Source organism: Parasteatoda tepidariorum, chromosome 6, assembly GCF_982258835.1.
Source record: "Parasteatoda tepidariorum strain Cologne lab strain chromosome 6, Ptep-v5.0, whole genome shotgun sequence".
Lineage (NCBI taxonomy): Eukaryota > Metazoa > Arthropoda > Arachnida > Araneae > Theridiidae > Parasteatoda > Parasteatoda tepidariorum.
The window spans coordinates 21,892,607-21,908,484 of NC_141760.1; the positions used below are offsets into that span (position 1 = coordinate 21,892,607).

General features: G+C 25.9%; 1 protein-coding gene across 1 annotated transcript in view; it reads right to left on the reverse strand.

The window, feature by feature from the left end:
* LOC107440583 (uncharacterized) overlaps positions 1 to 12,969 on the reverse strand; it is a 96,673-nt gene extending 83,704 nt beyond the window's left edge. Inside the window, exon 1 of the mRNA XM_016053555.4 lies at positions 12,703 to 12,969. Coding sequence (XP_015909041.2) covers positions 12,703 to 12,721 — 19 coding nt within the window. The 5' untranslated portion in view covers positions 12,722 to 12,969. The remainder of the gene's footprint in view (positions 1 to 12,702) is intronic.
* Between the last annotated feature and the right edge of the window lie 2,909 nt (positions 12,970 to 15,878).

The following is a 15,878-nucleotide window of genomic DNA, read 5'->3' on the forward strand; positions in this document are numbered from 1 at the left end:
CGTGTGTATGCATAATTTGAAGCAATTTATACACATTACATTCGTACAAATAAATTTGATTAATTCTCGTAATTGAAAAACTAAGGTCGGCGATACAATTTAAGAAACGATACGATGTATAACTACGGAATGAAGGGGTAGTAATATTATTGGTTTAAAATGTTTTTTTTTTTAAATAAAATAGAAACAAATGAAAAGTGCCCGTAATTTTTTCTGTAAATAAGAAGAGGAACAGTTAAAATTGGAGTAAATATAATCGCCGCTGCAATAAATTTTGGGTCAGAAATGTTAATCTACAGATAAATGAGCTAAAAAGAATTATTATTTCCTCAAAATTTTAAACGTAAAAATTTAAATTAATGCATTTTCTCAGTTAGAATTTAGAATTTGTAAAATCTATTGTTAAAAAATTAGAGTATGTTTTAAATGTGTTTTCTCATATTGCTCAAGCAAGGAATACATTACTTGAGTAAAGTAGCCATAAAAATTTTACTTCTATATGCTTCTCGTAAATAATAAGTTCAAATGAACTTTTCGAATTTTGAGCTATTTACAATTTATTGCTGAGGAATAACCAAATAGGGACTTCTAACCAGAAAATGATCTTCTTACAACTAGCTCATTTAAAAAATAATTTTTTTTTTTAAAAAGTCAATAAAATAAATAAAAGTACTCAATTTTTTTTATAGGAAAAAAAAAGTTTCTACAATAAAATAAAATTAGCATTTTAAAAAGTACGTTTTTTCTAGTAGATTAAAAAGAAGAAAATAGTTTTAATTTGGGTCTGACAAAAATTAAAATACTTTCTCTTTTTTGTTTGCCTACTCGAAAAACATAGTTTTTTAAAATGTCTATTTAAATCTTTGTTTTCACTAGGAAAACATAGTTTTTAAAATGTTTATTTTATTATTTTTATTTTCGTCTTTTAAGGTTTTTGTTCAATTTGTATATCAGAAAATGCAAGATTTCTCCTTGAGAAACATGAAAACTGGTTTTTAAAAATCTAGGAAAATAAATGGTGGCTTTTTTTATATTTCATATATACATACTAGTTTAATAACTTTGTTGCTTAATAAAATAAAACATATTAAGGCAGTTAAGAGTTATTAAATTTTTCTGCAACAACATATAGTATGTTGTTAAAATATTGAAAGCATTTCCTGAAAAAAAAATCTATAGTGCAGAGATTACTTCATTTATTAGGAGATGGCATTTATTAGGTTAAATAAATAGCTTATTGAATAAATACTTACATTAACTGTAGTTTTAGTTAGAAAAGGTAATACTTTTGAAAAGTGTGTTGCAGTTCTTTTTCAACTAAAATTTGTTTTTAAATATGTAAAAAAGATGTTTTGTTCAGAATTAATTATCAATCTTTCATCGTTCGATAAAATTAAAAAATTTGATTCTAGATCATTATCATTTTCTTACAGTAATGTTTATAAAAGTACAATTACTTTTGCACCAAGATGAAAATTTTCTAAATTGTTTTAAGATTTTTAACATTTCAGTTTTATTGAAAATTAGGAAAATAACAAAATATGTTAAATAGATTTATATGCTGTTGTATTGATTAATATGTTGATGATTGACGTGCTTATAAAAAATGATGGTGGTTCCCTCCTTTCATCTTAATTTTGTAATTAAAGTGGACTTGTACTTCTACTTTGTAAAGTGAACTTGTACAAATGTACTGTTGACTTGTACTTCTACTTTGTAAAGTGAACTTGTACAAATGTACTTTGCATAATGCGTAAAAAGTAAGAATCTGAAAAATATATTTTTCAACAAATACAAATGTTCAGCCTTAGATTTTAACTACTTAGATTTTTATTTTAATACAATTTGAGACAAAATCTTTCTCGTGAAATTTTAAAGAAAGAATAAAAGGAAGCATAAAAGTGTAACTTTTCAGATATTCAAATATAATTCGTAAATTTCAGCAAGGCACTGATCCTTACTGATATAGAATATATTCAAACAATTACAACATAATTTAATGAGATCAGTAATAAAAAAATATTACAATCGAAATAAACAAAACAAAATTTTAACAATTTTTTCCGTTTTAATAGCCAAGTAATAATAGATTAGTATAGTGATAGTAAATACAATTAACATTCCTCATTAAGAGTATATTTTTTAAAAGCTCTCTCGTTAATTATAATACTTTTAACAATTAAAACGTAATGCTACAATGTGGGTCATTTTTTGTTAATCCGCTTTTAATTTTAGAACGCTCAGTTGTTTTCAAGTTAAAATTCCTTTTTAAATCGAATTAAATCTCGATCATTTATTTGGGAAATGGCTATGCTCTAGCAAGTTTGTATTTTATTATGTACTAAAGATCTTTAGTTTGCGATTATCGATTGTGTTTTAATTTTACACAATGCAAGTTTTCTGGTTTATTGATTAACTGAACGTTTGATTACCTAATTACTTAATGGATTTAAGAAAGCATGTTAAGAATTTTAAGCTATGTAAATCCGATTTTCAAAATTATGTGAATGTATAAGGTTTTTACCAATTATATTTCCAAAGTAGTATTTGGCGATATATAAGAACAAATGTAAATAGCACTCTATAGGAAGAAGCGTATTTTATTATCTGTTAGCGGAATCACTCATTAAAACTATATTATGGCGTATCTAACTAAAAATAAACAAACCAAGCTTATTAAAATGTTTAATTAATTAAAATATTTAATTTGCACCAAATAATCATTAGATTGCTTGTTTCTTAGGATATGTAAATCTTATTCTTATATTATTAAAATATGAAATTTTTCTAAAAGACAAGTGATAATGAACTATGCTATGACCCATAAAATGAATTAAGTATATTTATAAATTTAAACATAACGATTCCTTAAAAGTATTCAATGAAAAGTTTTTATTTATTTATTTATTTATTTATTTATTTATTTATTTATTTATTTATTTATTTATTTATTTATTTATTTATTTATTTATTTATTTATTTTGCACAGTACTCAAAATGGGAAATAAAATACCTTCATAACGTTAGAACTAATAGCGATTGTACAGTTATGTACTATGCAATCAGGTTCGAGGGGCTAAGCTTAAATAAGCTAAATAATTTCTGCAGACGATGAAAATGCATAATCAGACAAAGAACCGTACTTTCTTTGTTTTTCTGTAAAACATACCTTTTTTCAGACAGGTTTAGATTTCTGACTCTCAAAATGTGAGGAGCAAGCGTATGGAAAATATGCTACTGAAAATTTAGTCAGGAGAGCGGAGATATCAACAAAGTCATATTTTTAATTTTCATTTCTCAAGAATTAATTAATTTTCATTTCTTCTTTTATTTGACTGATTCTGCTCGAAATTTTGATATTGTTATTTAAAATTACCTAATAAGAAATTATGGAAAGTTTTTTCTGCATTTTTAAACTAAAATATTTTTAGCAATTACTAAAATAAATACTAAAATTAATAAATAATTATGAAAAGTTATTTTTGAAGAAGAATTGTGTCTTTAGAAAACGAGTTTTATCATGCGGGAAAAAAAACAAATATATGATTATTTTTAATGGTCCCAGAAAAAGTAATTATCTTTGATAGTTAATTATATTTAATAGTTCCAGTTTCCAAGGTAAAATAAACAAAAAATTGAAACTAAAACTAAAGGACAGACTTCCGACTGCTCTCCTATCTAAACTATTCTAACCATATTTTCTAGATTGTTGCCATCCCTCTTTGTTTTTGAAAAGCAAGAAACCAAATCTTTTGAAAACAACTATGGTTATTCATAGAAAGTATAATTTTATGTCTGGTTTCGTAACTTAAAACATCGTCTGCTCAGGTTAATTGGTGCATTTATATTTAGTTCTTCAAATCATTAACATTAACAATCCGATCACTAGTTTGTTCACAGTTAACATGAAATTAACAGTACACAGCTAACATGAAATTATTTTAAACTGATCCATGTGAATTTTCTGAAAAATAGCGTTCTCCAAACATAAATCCCAGATATAATGTTCAACTCTTCTCTGGTTTTAAAAAATATCGGATATGAACTTTACTTTTTATTATGTTCGTTGCATTTTCTAATAATTATTAAATTTAGATTATAGTAATTTGATTAATATTTAAGAGAATTATAAATCATTTTTAACTGATACTTTAAATTCACAATATTATTTGCGAAATTGAAATTTTGTACTTACTGACTAAATAAAGCTTAGAACTTGGAGGTCAATTTTTCTATCAGGTGTTTTCATTACATAGTCGTTTTTCGTTTCATATAGCAAACGAATTTTTTTTCCTTCTCTCTTTGTTTTGTTTGCTTGAAGCACATTGTAAAAAATTCCCGATCAAATTACAGGAAAAAGAATCGGAACTCAGGATGCCGATACGTAAGTTCCATTTTTACCGGAATTTTACAATAATAACTATCGCAAAATCACTGAATCACTCTAATTAAGTAAAATATTACTGCAAAAATAATTTGATCCGGAATTTTATTCAATACAAAAAGCTTCTATATTCAGCTTTGAACTGAAAAGTCAACTAACCTCAAATAAAATCTTTTCCGGGTTTGTTTGCTTTTTAAGCACTTTACGATATTTTCTAGTTTTTATACAAATGGCTCGCAACTTTTTTTTGGTAATTAGATAATGAACTTCAATTAAAAATATTCATTATGGTAGTATACCAAGTGTCAAAGAAAAAAACTTCAAAATTTAAATTTCTAAAAGCTAGAAGACACTTTTAACTTAGTTATGATAAATTCTCTGAAATACTTCAAAATGATAATAAATACTCTACAATTTTTGGTAGATACATAAATTATTTAAAAAAATACACCCATTTACTAAATGTTGGATACTTCAAGCATAATTATCTACTGAGATTTTTACTGGTTGGAATCGATATTTTTTTTAATTTGTATACTACATACATAGTATTTCAAATGATATCAATTTCCATACCAAAGTGTTATTTTCATATTTGCAATGATTATTTAAATTAATAACATTGATCTAAATGTTAATAGTTAGGCAAACATTTTATCGCGCAGTTAATACCGTGAAACAGCCAGAGTTATTTTGAAATTCAGTTCTGTTATATTTGAGGTTATTCTAACTTTATCTCTCAAATTGGTTTTAAATTGAAGCACGATTCTAAAATAGATATTCTAAATAACTTATTCAATTTTAAAATAACTTATCGGACATTATACTCTATTTAAGATGCATGTCTTGTTTTGAAACAACTGTGTATCTAGAGCTATTGTTTTACTGTCTTCTTGGAGAATTGATATGAACTTAATTAATAGTCATGGTCTAGAAATTTTCATTTCCAGCAGTAACTTGAATTCTAGGTCATTTTTATATCAAGCATTTTACTCACACCATGTTAAGAAATATTTTTTACTAAATTGACTTTTAAATTATGTAATTTATTTAACAGAAAGTAATAAAATGGCGTATTTTGCACCTTAATATTTGAAAATTTGAAAGTTTAAAATTACTTTTGTCAGGAACCAACGTTTTCAAAAAGATTTTTTAAGTAAACAATTTTCCATTAACAAAAAAAAAATTTAATACGAAAGGAAATGTTAAGGGCTATAGGGTAAACCAACCAGTGAAGTAACACTACCCAATGAAGGAACATTTCATATATATTGATTAAAAATAAGAATTTGAAAGTTTTTCTTTAGATTGATTGGTAACAATAGCTTACTGCCAAACAATAGGAAGTCATCTAGCAATGTTTTGGATTACCTGGTCACATAGACTTCTCTGGAAAAAATTTTGAATTTAATATTATCTCTGCAACACCTTGCTTCTTTGAAAAAATTATAAGGTGAGTGTTTGTATTTATATGTTTGAAGTGGAATTAATTGCATGTAATAGTTTTATTTTTCTCACTGTGAAAAAGAGAGTTCAAAATATAGTTATTGAAGTTACGTTTTATTTTTTTTAAGTATCATAGCATAATCAAGTACTGTGTTTATTCACTGGATCACCAAACGATGAAAAACCAGTGAAGGAGCAAGTGTTCCTTTCTGGTTATTTTTTTCTTCTAAGCTAATGTAAATAAAAGATAAACTTAAATTTTCTTGTACCTTTAGTGATGTTCCGCATCAAAAGTACGTTAAAAACACGAAAAACAACTTCTAACCAGTGAGGGAACAGGCATGCTCCTCTACTGGGCACAGATTTCCCAGTGAATGATCAGTATGTGTTACTATGTTGACACTTTAATTTTCAATTCATGATTACAAAAAAAAGTTAACATTTTCTAACTTTTTATATGTTATAATTTCAAGAATAGGCTTGTTTTTAAATATTTGTATGGCTTATAAATTCATAAAGAGCATTAAAAATAACCAAAATTAAGTGTTCCTTTACTGGATGTTCATTCACTGGTAAGAGCTGTTCCTCCAAAACTTTAAAACAATATTATGTAAGTTCTCTACGATTTTTTTACATAATTTGCAATTAGTAACAAATATGTTGACACTGTCATTTAACTAAAATTACGAATTTTGAAATTAATATGATTTTTTAAAAGGCAAGCGAAGCTTAAGTGTTCCTTCACTGGTTAGTTTACTCTACCAAAATTATTCTCTTGAAGTTATTTTGTTCTTTTTTAATGATAAACGAAACATTTCAGTATATTTTTAGATAAAGCATATTTACATGTTACGTTTTCATGAATTTCTAAATAATCTGAAATTATTAATCTTAAACCAAATTGGTTAATCATATAACATGCCAAAAAAATAAAACTTGTGTAATTTTAGAGTAATAGGTAAATTAATAAATAAAAGTATTTTTATAGGAAAAAATTAATTAGGTGTTTCTAAAGTCGTTTATCAATGATTTGAAAAATAATCTGTTCAAATTAAAATGATACAAGATGGAACTGGAAAAAAAATGTAGTAGTTAACTGCCGTGAATATTGAAAATGCTTCATTTGAAAATGCTTTTTTAATTTGAAAATGTTTCATGAAAAATTTTTGAAACTCAAATTCCTCATTCGTTAGAAAAAAATTACTTAATTAACATTAATATTTAACATTGAATCCAGTCAATAAATTTAATTTCTAAGGTTTCAAGCATTTTAAAAACTTTTCAGAGTTATCCTATAAGTTTTAAAAAGGTTTTGGAAATACTTACAACATTAAAATTTTATTATTGGTACAATACAATACTATTACTAGACTATACAATAGCTGGAATACTTTACAATCAATGAAATATTAAACAAAAAATATTCCGAAATAGTTAATAACAAGTTGATTCTTAATTAACTTAATAGTAAGTTGATAAATTAGATAATTGGGTTCATCATTTATCCATAGGTTAACACTGAGGATGTAAAGAATTAACCTCTACAGGCTCTAAAGAATTAACTGTTATACATTTTCATGGATTCATTGATTTAAAAATTCAATTTTTTGATTAGCCAAAAAGTAGTTGGGGAAATCAATGGATTAATAATTCTTTTTTTTTCTTCCTTAAAATTTTTTTTAACATTATTAACTGGCTGTATCAAGAATGATTTATAGTAACGCTTGCACACAGTCACGTCATATCAAATAATTACCTCCTCTGTTAAATGACTATAGCTAAAGCCCAAACTAGCGTTAAATTTTAAATGTCTCAAAAAAATTTTGAAAAATCCTGGAGATTTTTAAATCCCAATTTATTATTTATTTATTAAGAAGGCATGCGGCCCATCTCTCACATTAAAAAGCAATCTGATTGAATCTTATTGTTTTACTGCAACGTTCTTTGATTTGTATATTATATTCCATCAAAATATTCTAAGAAGAAAACGATATACTGTCTTAAAAATTCTTAACTGGTTAAGCTATTTGAAAAATAATAATGGACAAAGTAGGAAAAAATAATTAAATTTTACTGTTATACTGGGTAAATTACCTTCGTTTTTATGTTTTATGACTCTTGTAATTTTTCCCAAAAATATTTAAACATTTGTGTTTACTATTAAATTTGAAACTAAAGCAAAAACATGACCAAGTCGAATATAGTAACGAGTTGGTAAATTGAATTGAGTAAATAATAAATAAAATTTTTCGAAACACAAATTCATGCTTATATTTTGGAAATATGATTATGTAGTTATTTAATATTTAAACATGCTCCTCCTTTGCAATTAAGCATTTTATTGTCTTAATCCCAATCATAACAAAAATAAATATTTTAGAATGTTTTTACAATTAATAAGCAATAAAAGAGGAAATTTATGTTTCAAAGGGAGACTTAGACAAAGAAGTTTAATATAAAAGTAAATTTGTGCCTAAAATGTCAGAAAATTAATTGAATAAATATTGTATTTCTATCATTTGAAAAGTTATTTTGACATTTTATTTTGCTTGAATAATGTGGAATTGAAATTTCTTCCTTGATATTCTTTTTCTTTATTAAAAAAATATATAATTACTCTCTAGCTTCGAAAACTGATTTTCATTCCTTTGAGAAGTATATTTTAAGGAGTTGATGCTTTTAAAAAATAAAGAATGCCTATCATAAAAAGAAAAAAATCAACTGAATGTTTTATGGTGAACCTCAGCAAAACAGCAAAAAAAATATAGATTATTTAAGAGAAATAACTAGTGTAAAATGACTCAAATTACATATTAACAATGCTTAGTCTTTTAAATGCAATATTTAGGTATTCATTAGACGCATTCCATCAAAAAAATATATAAATAAAAACATTTTTAAACACCACTTTGCTGATACCATTTGTCACGAATTTAAAGGCAAAAACTATCGATAACTTGAAAATTGTAGATTGTATTTCAACTTTTTTTGGCCAAAGGAGAATGATCTTGTTTCAAAGTTTCCGGCAAGTATAACAATCAATTTCATAATAACTATTCCCTGTTCTTTTAGGAGCCCTCATTGAAAAAACGTTTCTAGCTGCTGGACATCACGAACATCAATGACTCGACAGTTAAAAGCCGTACATAAAAAGAAAACCAACATTCATTACTGAGGAACGTTCTAACAATGACCAGGAAGAGAATGAATCGGCCCACATACATAAACACACGCAAAGTCAATTCTTCCAGATAGTAGTTTATAGAAGAACAGCACCCAATGTTCTCAGAACAAACAAATTGTTGCAGATATTAAGACTGTTAATGACGTTATTTTAATGTAATGAGAACATCATAACCGAAGTATATAGTATTAACAATGCATATCAAATAGGTATAGTTAAAATTTAAAATTCGCAACTTCTTTCATCGTCTGTTTAACATTCACAGCCAATAGCGGGTGTAGAATACAGACCGAGTTTCTGGACGTTAAAACAATGGAGTGTAATGATTGACCAAGTAATTAAACTTGGAATATTATTAAAATATATCTTTCGACAATTTAAAAAAGAAAATACAAAATTGCAATACAATTTTCAAAAAAAATAAAATTATGATGTTGAAATGCATACATCACTGCAACTAGTTAAAATTTTGTAGTGAATAATAAGTGCTTTTTGAATAAAAAAAATGGAATTAATTCATTTTTTACAAAATAATAATTTGTTCCTCACATAAGCTAACGGTTTTCTAAAAATCATCAACTGAAGGCTGTTTGTATTCCTGTGAATTGAAATATAACGTCTTATTTCCGTTTCTATTTGTTTTCTTGAAATGCAACAATTATCATCCCCTGTTTGCTTTTTTTGCATAGCACATTCTTTCCCACTGATTCTTTTCCTGTAGTATCTCCGACTTCTAGCCCCTTTTTTTTTTTCGAAGTACACCCGGTTTTTTTCGGATTTGCTTTACTGCATTAAATGGATACGCCTGATTGTTTTCCTAAATCTACATGCGTTATTTAAATTCTACCTCTGTTTGTTTTTCAGTAAAAAGAATTTTTTTGCAGTATATCTGCTCTTTAACTCTGACTGTTTTCCTACCGTACGCATAACTAATAGTATTATTTTTATCAAGATCATCAATCATGTACTTCTAGATCTGCGTTCCTGCAATGAATTGATTCATTTGATTAATTTCCTAAATCCAGATGCTATTCTTAATTTCTTTTTCTATTCGCTTAACTGTAGTGCATACTGTTTTCTTTACTTTTCTTTCTTTTTTTTTTTAATTTTGCTTCCTTTTTTTCTAAGTACACCAGCTTTTTCACTCTATTTTCTTATAATACTCCTAAATTCTAGTTCTCTTTTTTACCCAAGTGCAACCTTATCCTCCAGATTTTCTTTCCCTCAACAAATGGATCGCCTCGATAGTTTTTCTGCATTTTGAATTATGTTTTTAGTTTCTACCCATTATTTACTTTTTCATGTTCTGCTCACTAATTTTTCTTTAGTTTGCTTTTTTGCAGCTCAATCGCTTTTCTTCGCTAACTGTTTTTCTGCAATATCCCAAAATGTTAATCCTCTACACCATAAGTACGCCTGGATCCACGAAATGTTCTTTCTCGCAATAAAGGGACCCCTTTCTTACAATCAGTATTATACTCTAGTTCTATTATTTGCTTTCCCGCAGTAATAAGTAATTCCTGTATCCTCTCCTATTTGCTTTTGTGCAGGACGCGCGATTTTTCTCACTGTTTTACTTTTAGAAGAACGCGTAGATTCTCATCCTATTTGTTTCCTTTCAATATTTCCTGTTACTTTCTCACCATTTTTTTCCGACCATATACTAATCTTGCAATATTTGGATTATACTCTATCATACCTATCATCACAAATAGTCGAAAAACTGAAACATCCTACACGTTAAAACTTCTATACAACTTTTTTAAAAGCATTTTACTTCAAAAACTTTCATGTCACTTTTTCAAAAGCATTTTACCTCAAAAGCTTCCATACAATTTCAAAAGCAAAAATTCTATCCAGACAAATTAGAAAATATGTATGCTTATTTAATTGTTTTAAATGCGAAAAATAAATTGTGAAAATAGAACGAAACATGTTGTCGAAATAAATTTTAACTATTGACTTTTACCCACAAAATACTCAGTTCATAGAAGCATTTCTATAATAATTAATGACACTATTTTTTAAATAGATTGATATGGAAATTATCAAAAAATGACGAAAATGAGATAAATTGCTTTCTTATTTATTTATTTATCAATATTTTTTTTGACGTAGATATTATTTCAGTTAAGAACTATAATCCAGCGAATTTCGTTATATTTATAAAAATAGGCATTAATAAATAACAGTTATAAAAATAGGCATCCTCAGAAATTCTATCGATGTTATGGTTCTGTATACTTTACTTATATAAAACTAGTACCAAAAGCTTTGAATAGATTTGTAAAGCGAAACAAATTCACAATTAATTCTTGTGAAATATCATTAAAATCATATATCTTATCTAATATGACGCACATATTCTATTGGAAAAATACTTCATTTACATCAAAAGATGAAAAAAATGTTGCATTTTAGATATTCCAAATTTATTTCGTTTGTAATTGTCACAATTGGATACTTGCACTTCAAGAAGAAGATCGTAGATACCCACACATGTGACCTATGACGTCAGCTGATCGTTTAAAAGCAAAACGGTATATTAAAGTCGAGCTAAGTTTCTCCGCATAAGTTAGAATGTTAATTAATTTTTAATTTTATTGAAACCGTGATATATTTTTGTTTTGTGTACTTAGATGCAAAGTTAGTTTGTTTATGTTCCACATGGCGTCTTGACTGTCTTTGTGTTAAAATATATAGTGAAAGAATCTTTTAGGTAGAATATAGAATGTGTCACTTAAGGGAATTGATACTTGACGGGCTAGGCTTACTAAAAAAGATTGGAAAAAACAGTTGCTAATGTAAACAAATGACGCTGTTCAACAACCATTCAGGATCGAGATACTACGTAACTTGCAAGTATCCCATTAAAACATATAAGCAAATCAGTACACTTATACATTAAAAACAGTATAAAAGTAAAATATTTTAAAATTTAATTCATATCTTGAACGTTACAGTTAAAACTCGTTCCCATTTTTACCAAAGTTCTTAAATTATTTTAGAGCTATGGATAATCGATATGAAAAATAATTTTTTCAGAAATATTGTTGCGCTAAAACTTCAAATTTAAACGAAATTTTTTTTAATGTTTTAAATTGTCATTTTACCGAAATTTATTTAACTGAAGCACAATACTTTACAAAATGAATGTTTATTTTAATTCCATGTACTAAAGATTAAACTATTTTTAAAAAAAATATGCATTTAATATATATTTCTATCATTCATGACATCCAGGACAGTTTTAAATATCATAAGAAATTAATCATAAATAATTGTAATTCATAGTCTCAACATTTATTTATTTATAAAAATTTTTACTATTTGTGAAAAAATTCTTGGTGAATTTTTCTTGACCAATCCTGATCGTTATTTCATATAAATAATAATTAATTGCCTTTTGTGAAGAGTAATATCGAATAAAAATAAAGCTAAAAAAATTTTAATCTATATATAAAGCACTTTTATTGTTAATAAATTCTGTTAAATGTCAAACTTCTTAAATAAATTGAAATTGCTATGGAACTTAATAATAAATCCTTACCACCTGTATTTAAAATTTAATAAAAATAAGCTTAAATAAAAACTCATTTGCAAACAGTCATTTACATTTTAGAACGAAATCAAGGACATTTCACCATTAATAGAATAGGTCAGTTTTCTGAAATCGTAAAGAACTTACCTGAGATGTTCCATTCCATTCGTAAAAGTTAGAACACATGGTAAGATTCCGTGGTTAAAAAGCATCCAAATATTCAATCGGAATGTAATCCAATGGGGGAAAGTCACTATATAATCCAAGAAAACTGTCAAAAAGTCACAAAATCACGTCGGAAAATAATTCGAAGTCAAACATTGCTTTCTTTCAATGTTTACTTCGTCCGAATTGTTTGCAATGAGCGCACAAGGGTTACATCGAAGTTAACTCGCTTATCGCCAAATACGGAATGAAGCTATCTCGCCAGAATTTCCTCAACTTGTTCTTGATGCTTGAAAACTAGTATTCGCTTAGATGGACTTCATAGTGAAATAACAATTTTAAAATCTAAAAGGTTTTGAAAAATGGCAGTTATTTAAAAATTAAAAATAGAAAGAAAAAAATTCCGCTACTTTGATATATTTCTGGCAAAGAAATAACACAAAAATGCAAACGATAAAGAATTTATTAAATTAACACGAAATTAATAAACAACATTTATAAAAAAAAATTATGATTTGTGAACATTTTTAAAAAAATCTAAAAATTTGATGCTCTATTTTAAAGATAGTACATATAATATTTTTTTTTTTTTGGTATTATAATTTTAAAAAGTATTAATGAAAAAAACTATAATTGCAGACGATAAACTATGAAAAAACAACTAAATTTAATGCATTTATTCGAAGGTATTATGGTATAAACCATATGAACAATATCAAATATTCATAGTTATTAGTGTAGTTAATATATAAAGTATTTAGAATTATTTTTGGAATAAAAAATTTCTAATTTCCTAAATATCCTAAATATCATCAATGAATTTTAATGCTATTTTATGTTAATTGTTTTTATATTTTAAAGCGATTATGTCTAATTTTATTTTCGCATTTCTAAAATTAATTAAGAATATGAGATTCAAGTTGCATTTACTGTAGAAGTAGTGTTTCTTAAGAGCAAAAACAAATATTCTATGTTTCGCACATTAAATAATATTTACTTTTCTGGTATATGTACCTTTCATAAACCTAGAACTTATGTGCAGCATGTGTCTTACATATGCATGCATGTTTGGCACGTGTATATAATATGTACTTATATGTGTAAAAATGTAAATACATTTTATGTTTAAACGACTGAATATTTTTACAGTAATCCTACTGTTTTACCAAAATTTATTTGTTCAATTTTTAAAGGCACTATATTTTAATCATACATACTAACCTTAATAACACAATGAGCTTATTAAAATATGTAATTTAAAAGTAAAATATCCATTTTCGTCAATAAAATTTTTCTATAATAATATAGAATGCGAGGATAAATTGAAATGCAAAGTATCTTTTTTCATAAAATTTCTGCTATGATTTTAACAAAATTTCTGCCAACATTTAAAAATTGCAAACTTTAAAGAAAAAAAAGTTTTAAAAACTAAATAATTTTTGGAATCTATTTAATTTTTAATGAGAATGTACAAAAGGTAAGTACGATATAAATAGAGGTAACATTATTTGTTTTATTAAATTGAAAGTTTTATTCAATTATTCTTTTTTAACATAATAATAGCGCAAATAAACAAATAAGGCAAGGTTCCTGTAACCTAAAACTGTTCCTTACAAATCTAAATTTGAAAGTAATATTTCAAAAATTATTTCAATTGATAAAAAAATAATTATTAAAAAAATCTTTCGGTGTTTTGATATCGAATACTTTAAATGGTGCTATTTTCTTTCGCCAAGTCAGGGATAAATGCTTTTTTCTTGGATGCATAACACCTTTCACGTGTCACTGTACTTCGAACTTAACTCACCTGAGTGCATGAGTAAGTCGCAAATCTCCAAAGAGCAGGTCAATCGACTTGTTAATGATTATTCTCATTCTCAATTTTTTTTATTTTTATTTTTACATCAATCTCGATGATCTGGTCGTTAAGGTGTCTGGCTGTAAAAATCTAATGTAATACGATAGTATATTGTAGGGTATGGAATTCTAAAAATTGAAACGTAGTCATCAATTTGCCGCTGCATTCAAATGATCAAAAGAAGAAAAAAAATCTTTTCATTCATATGTATTCATCTTAAAAAGATTTACTCGTGTTTTTTTTATGAGTTACCATACAATCTGTATGTATCAAAAATAAAATATTTTATCATATATTTTAGGGAAAGTAATAATCTCTGGAATTTCATTACTTTGATCATTGAGAAAAATGATACACCCATTTATTTCTGAAAAGGTAATAACGTAATGTCGAATGATCTAAATCAAATAAATTTTGCTGCAATAATAATCTGAAAAAATCTTTTTTTGTAGATCATTGTTAAGGTATGTTCATTTTAAATGAAGGAAAATGTTATTAATTACAAAAGATTTGAATATTTTTGGAGGGGTCAATAAATGATTGTATAATAATTCAGAATAATTTGCAAGCATTTTATATTTTCTATATCTTAACAGAAGTCACATACAAAAGTTTTGCTGTTGGCTTTAACATTACATATCTAATGAGAGCGTTTGGAATTTAAAAGATCAACAAAATATCATTTTCATATTAACTTCTAACTCTAATTCAAAATTAATCAATTTTTATTTGTTTTAAATTATTGTCCAAAAACGTTCCTTACGCCATTGCCTAACTTTAAAAAATGTTTCAGACACTTTTAACAAAAATTAATAAAAGTAGAATTTTACGTTGGAAAGACGGGACGGAAATAAAATCATCCCTTTACAAATCTCTAACTACTTTGAAAGTCTTAAATCTAGAAAAATTCTATGTTATTTCATTTCTATTATAAAACATATATAGCTATCCAAAAGTAAAGACAATGAAGAGAACCTATCAAAATTAGTAGATTTTGCACCAATTTGAAGAGATTTTTTTTCAAGGATCCAGAATTCGTCAATTCAAGTAAATCTTTTTATTTTTTTATTTTTTAGAATTGAATTTTTTTAAAAGTAAGCAATACTTTAGTATTATGGTGCAAGTGATCTTTAAAAAAAAACTTTAAACGTCTCTCAATTTACAGTAAGAATTTTTTTCCGATATGTTCTAGGCTGAATCCCTCCTTAAATAAAGATAAATCTAAATGCAATACAGCCAAAAAAAAAAAGAAAAAGAAAAAAAAAGATTAAAGAATTTTCGAATCATTAGTACCCAATTT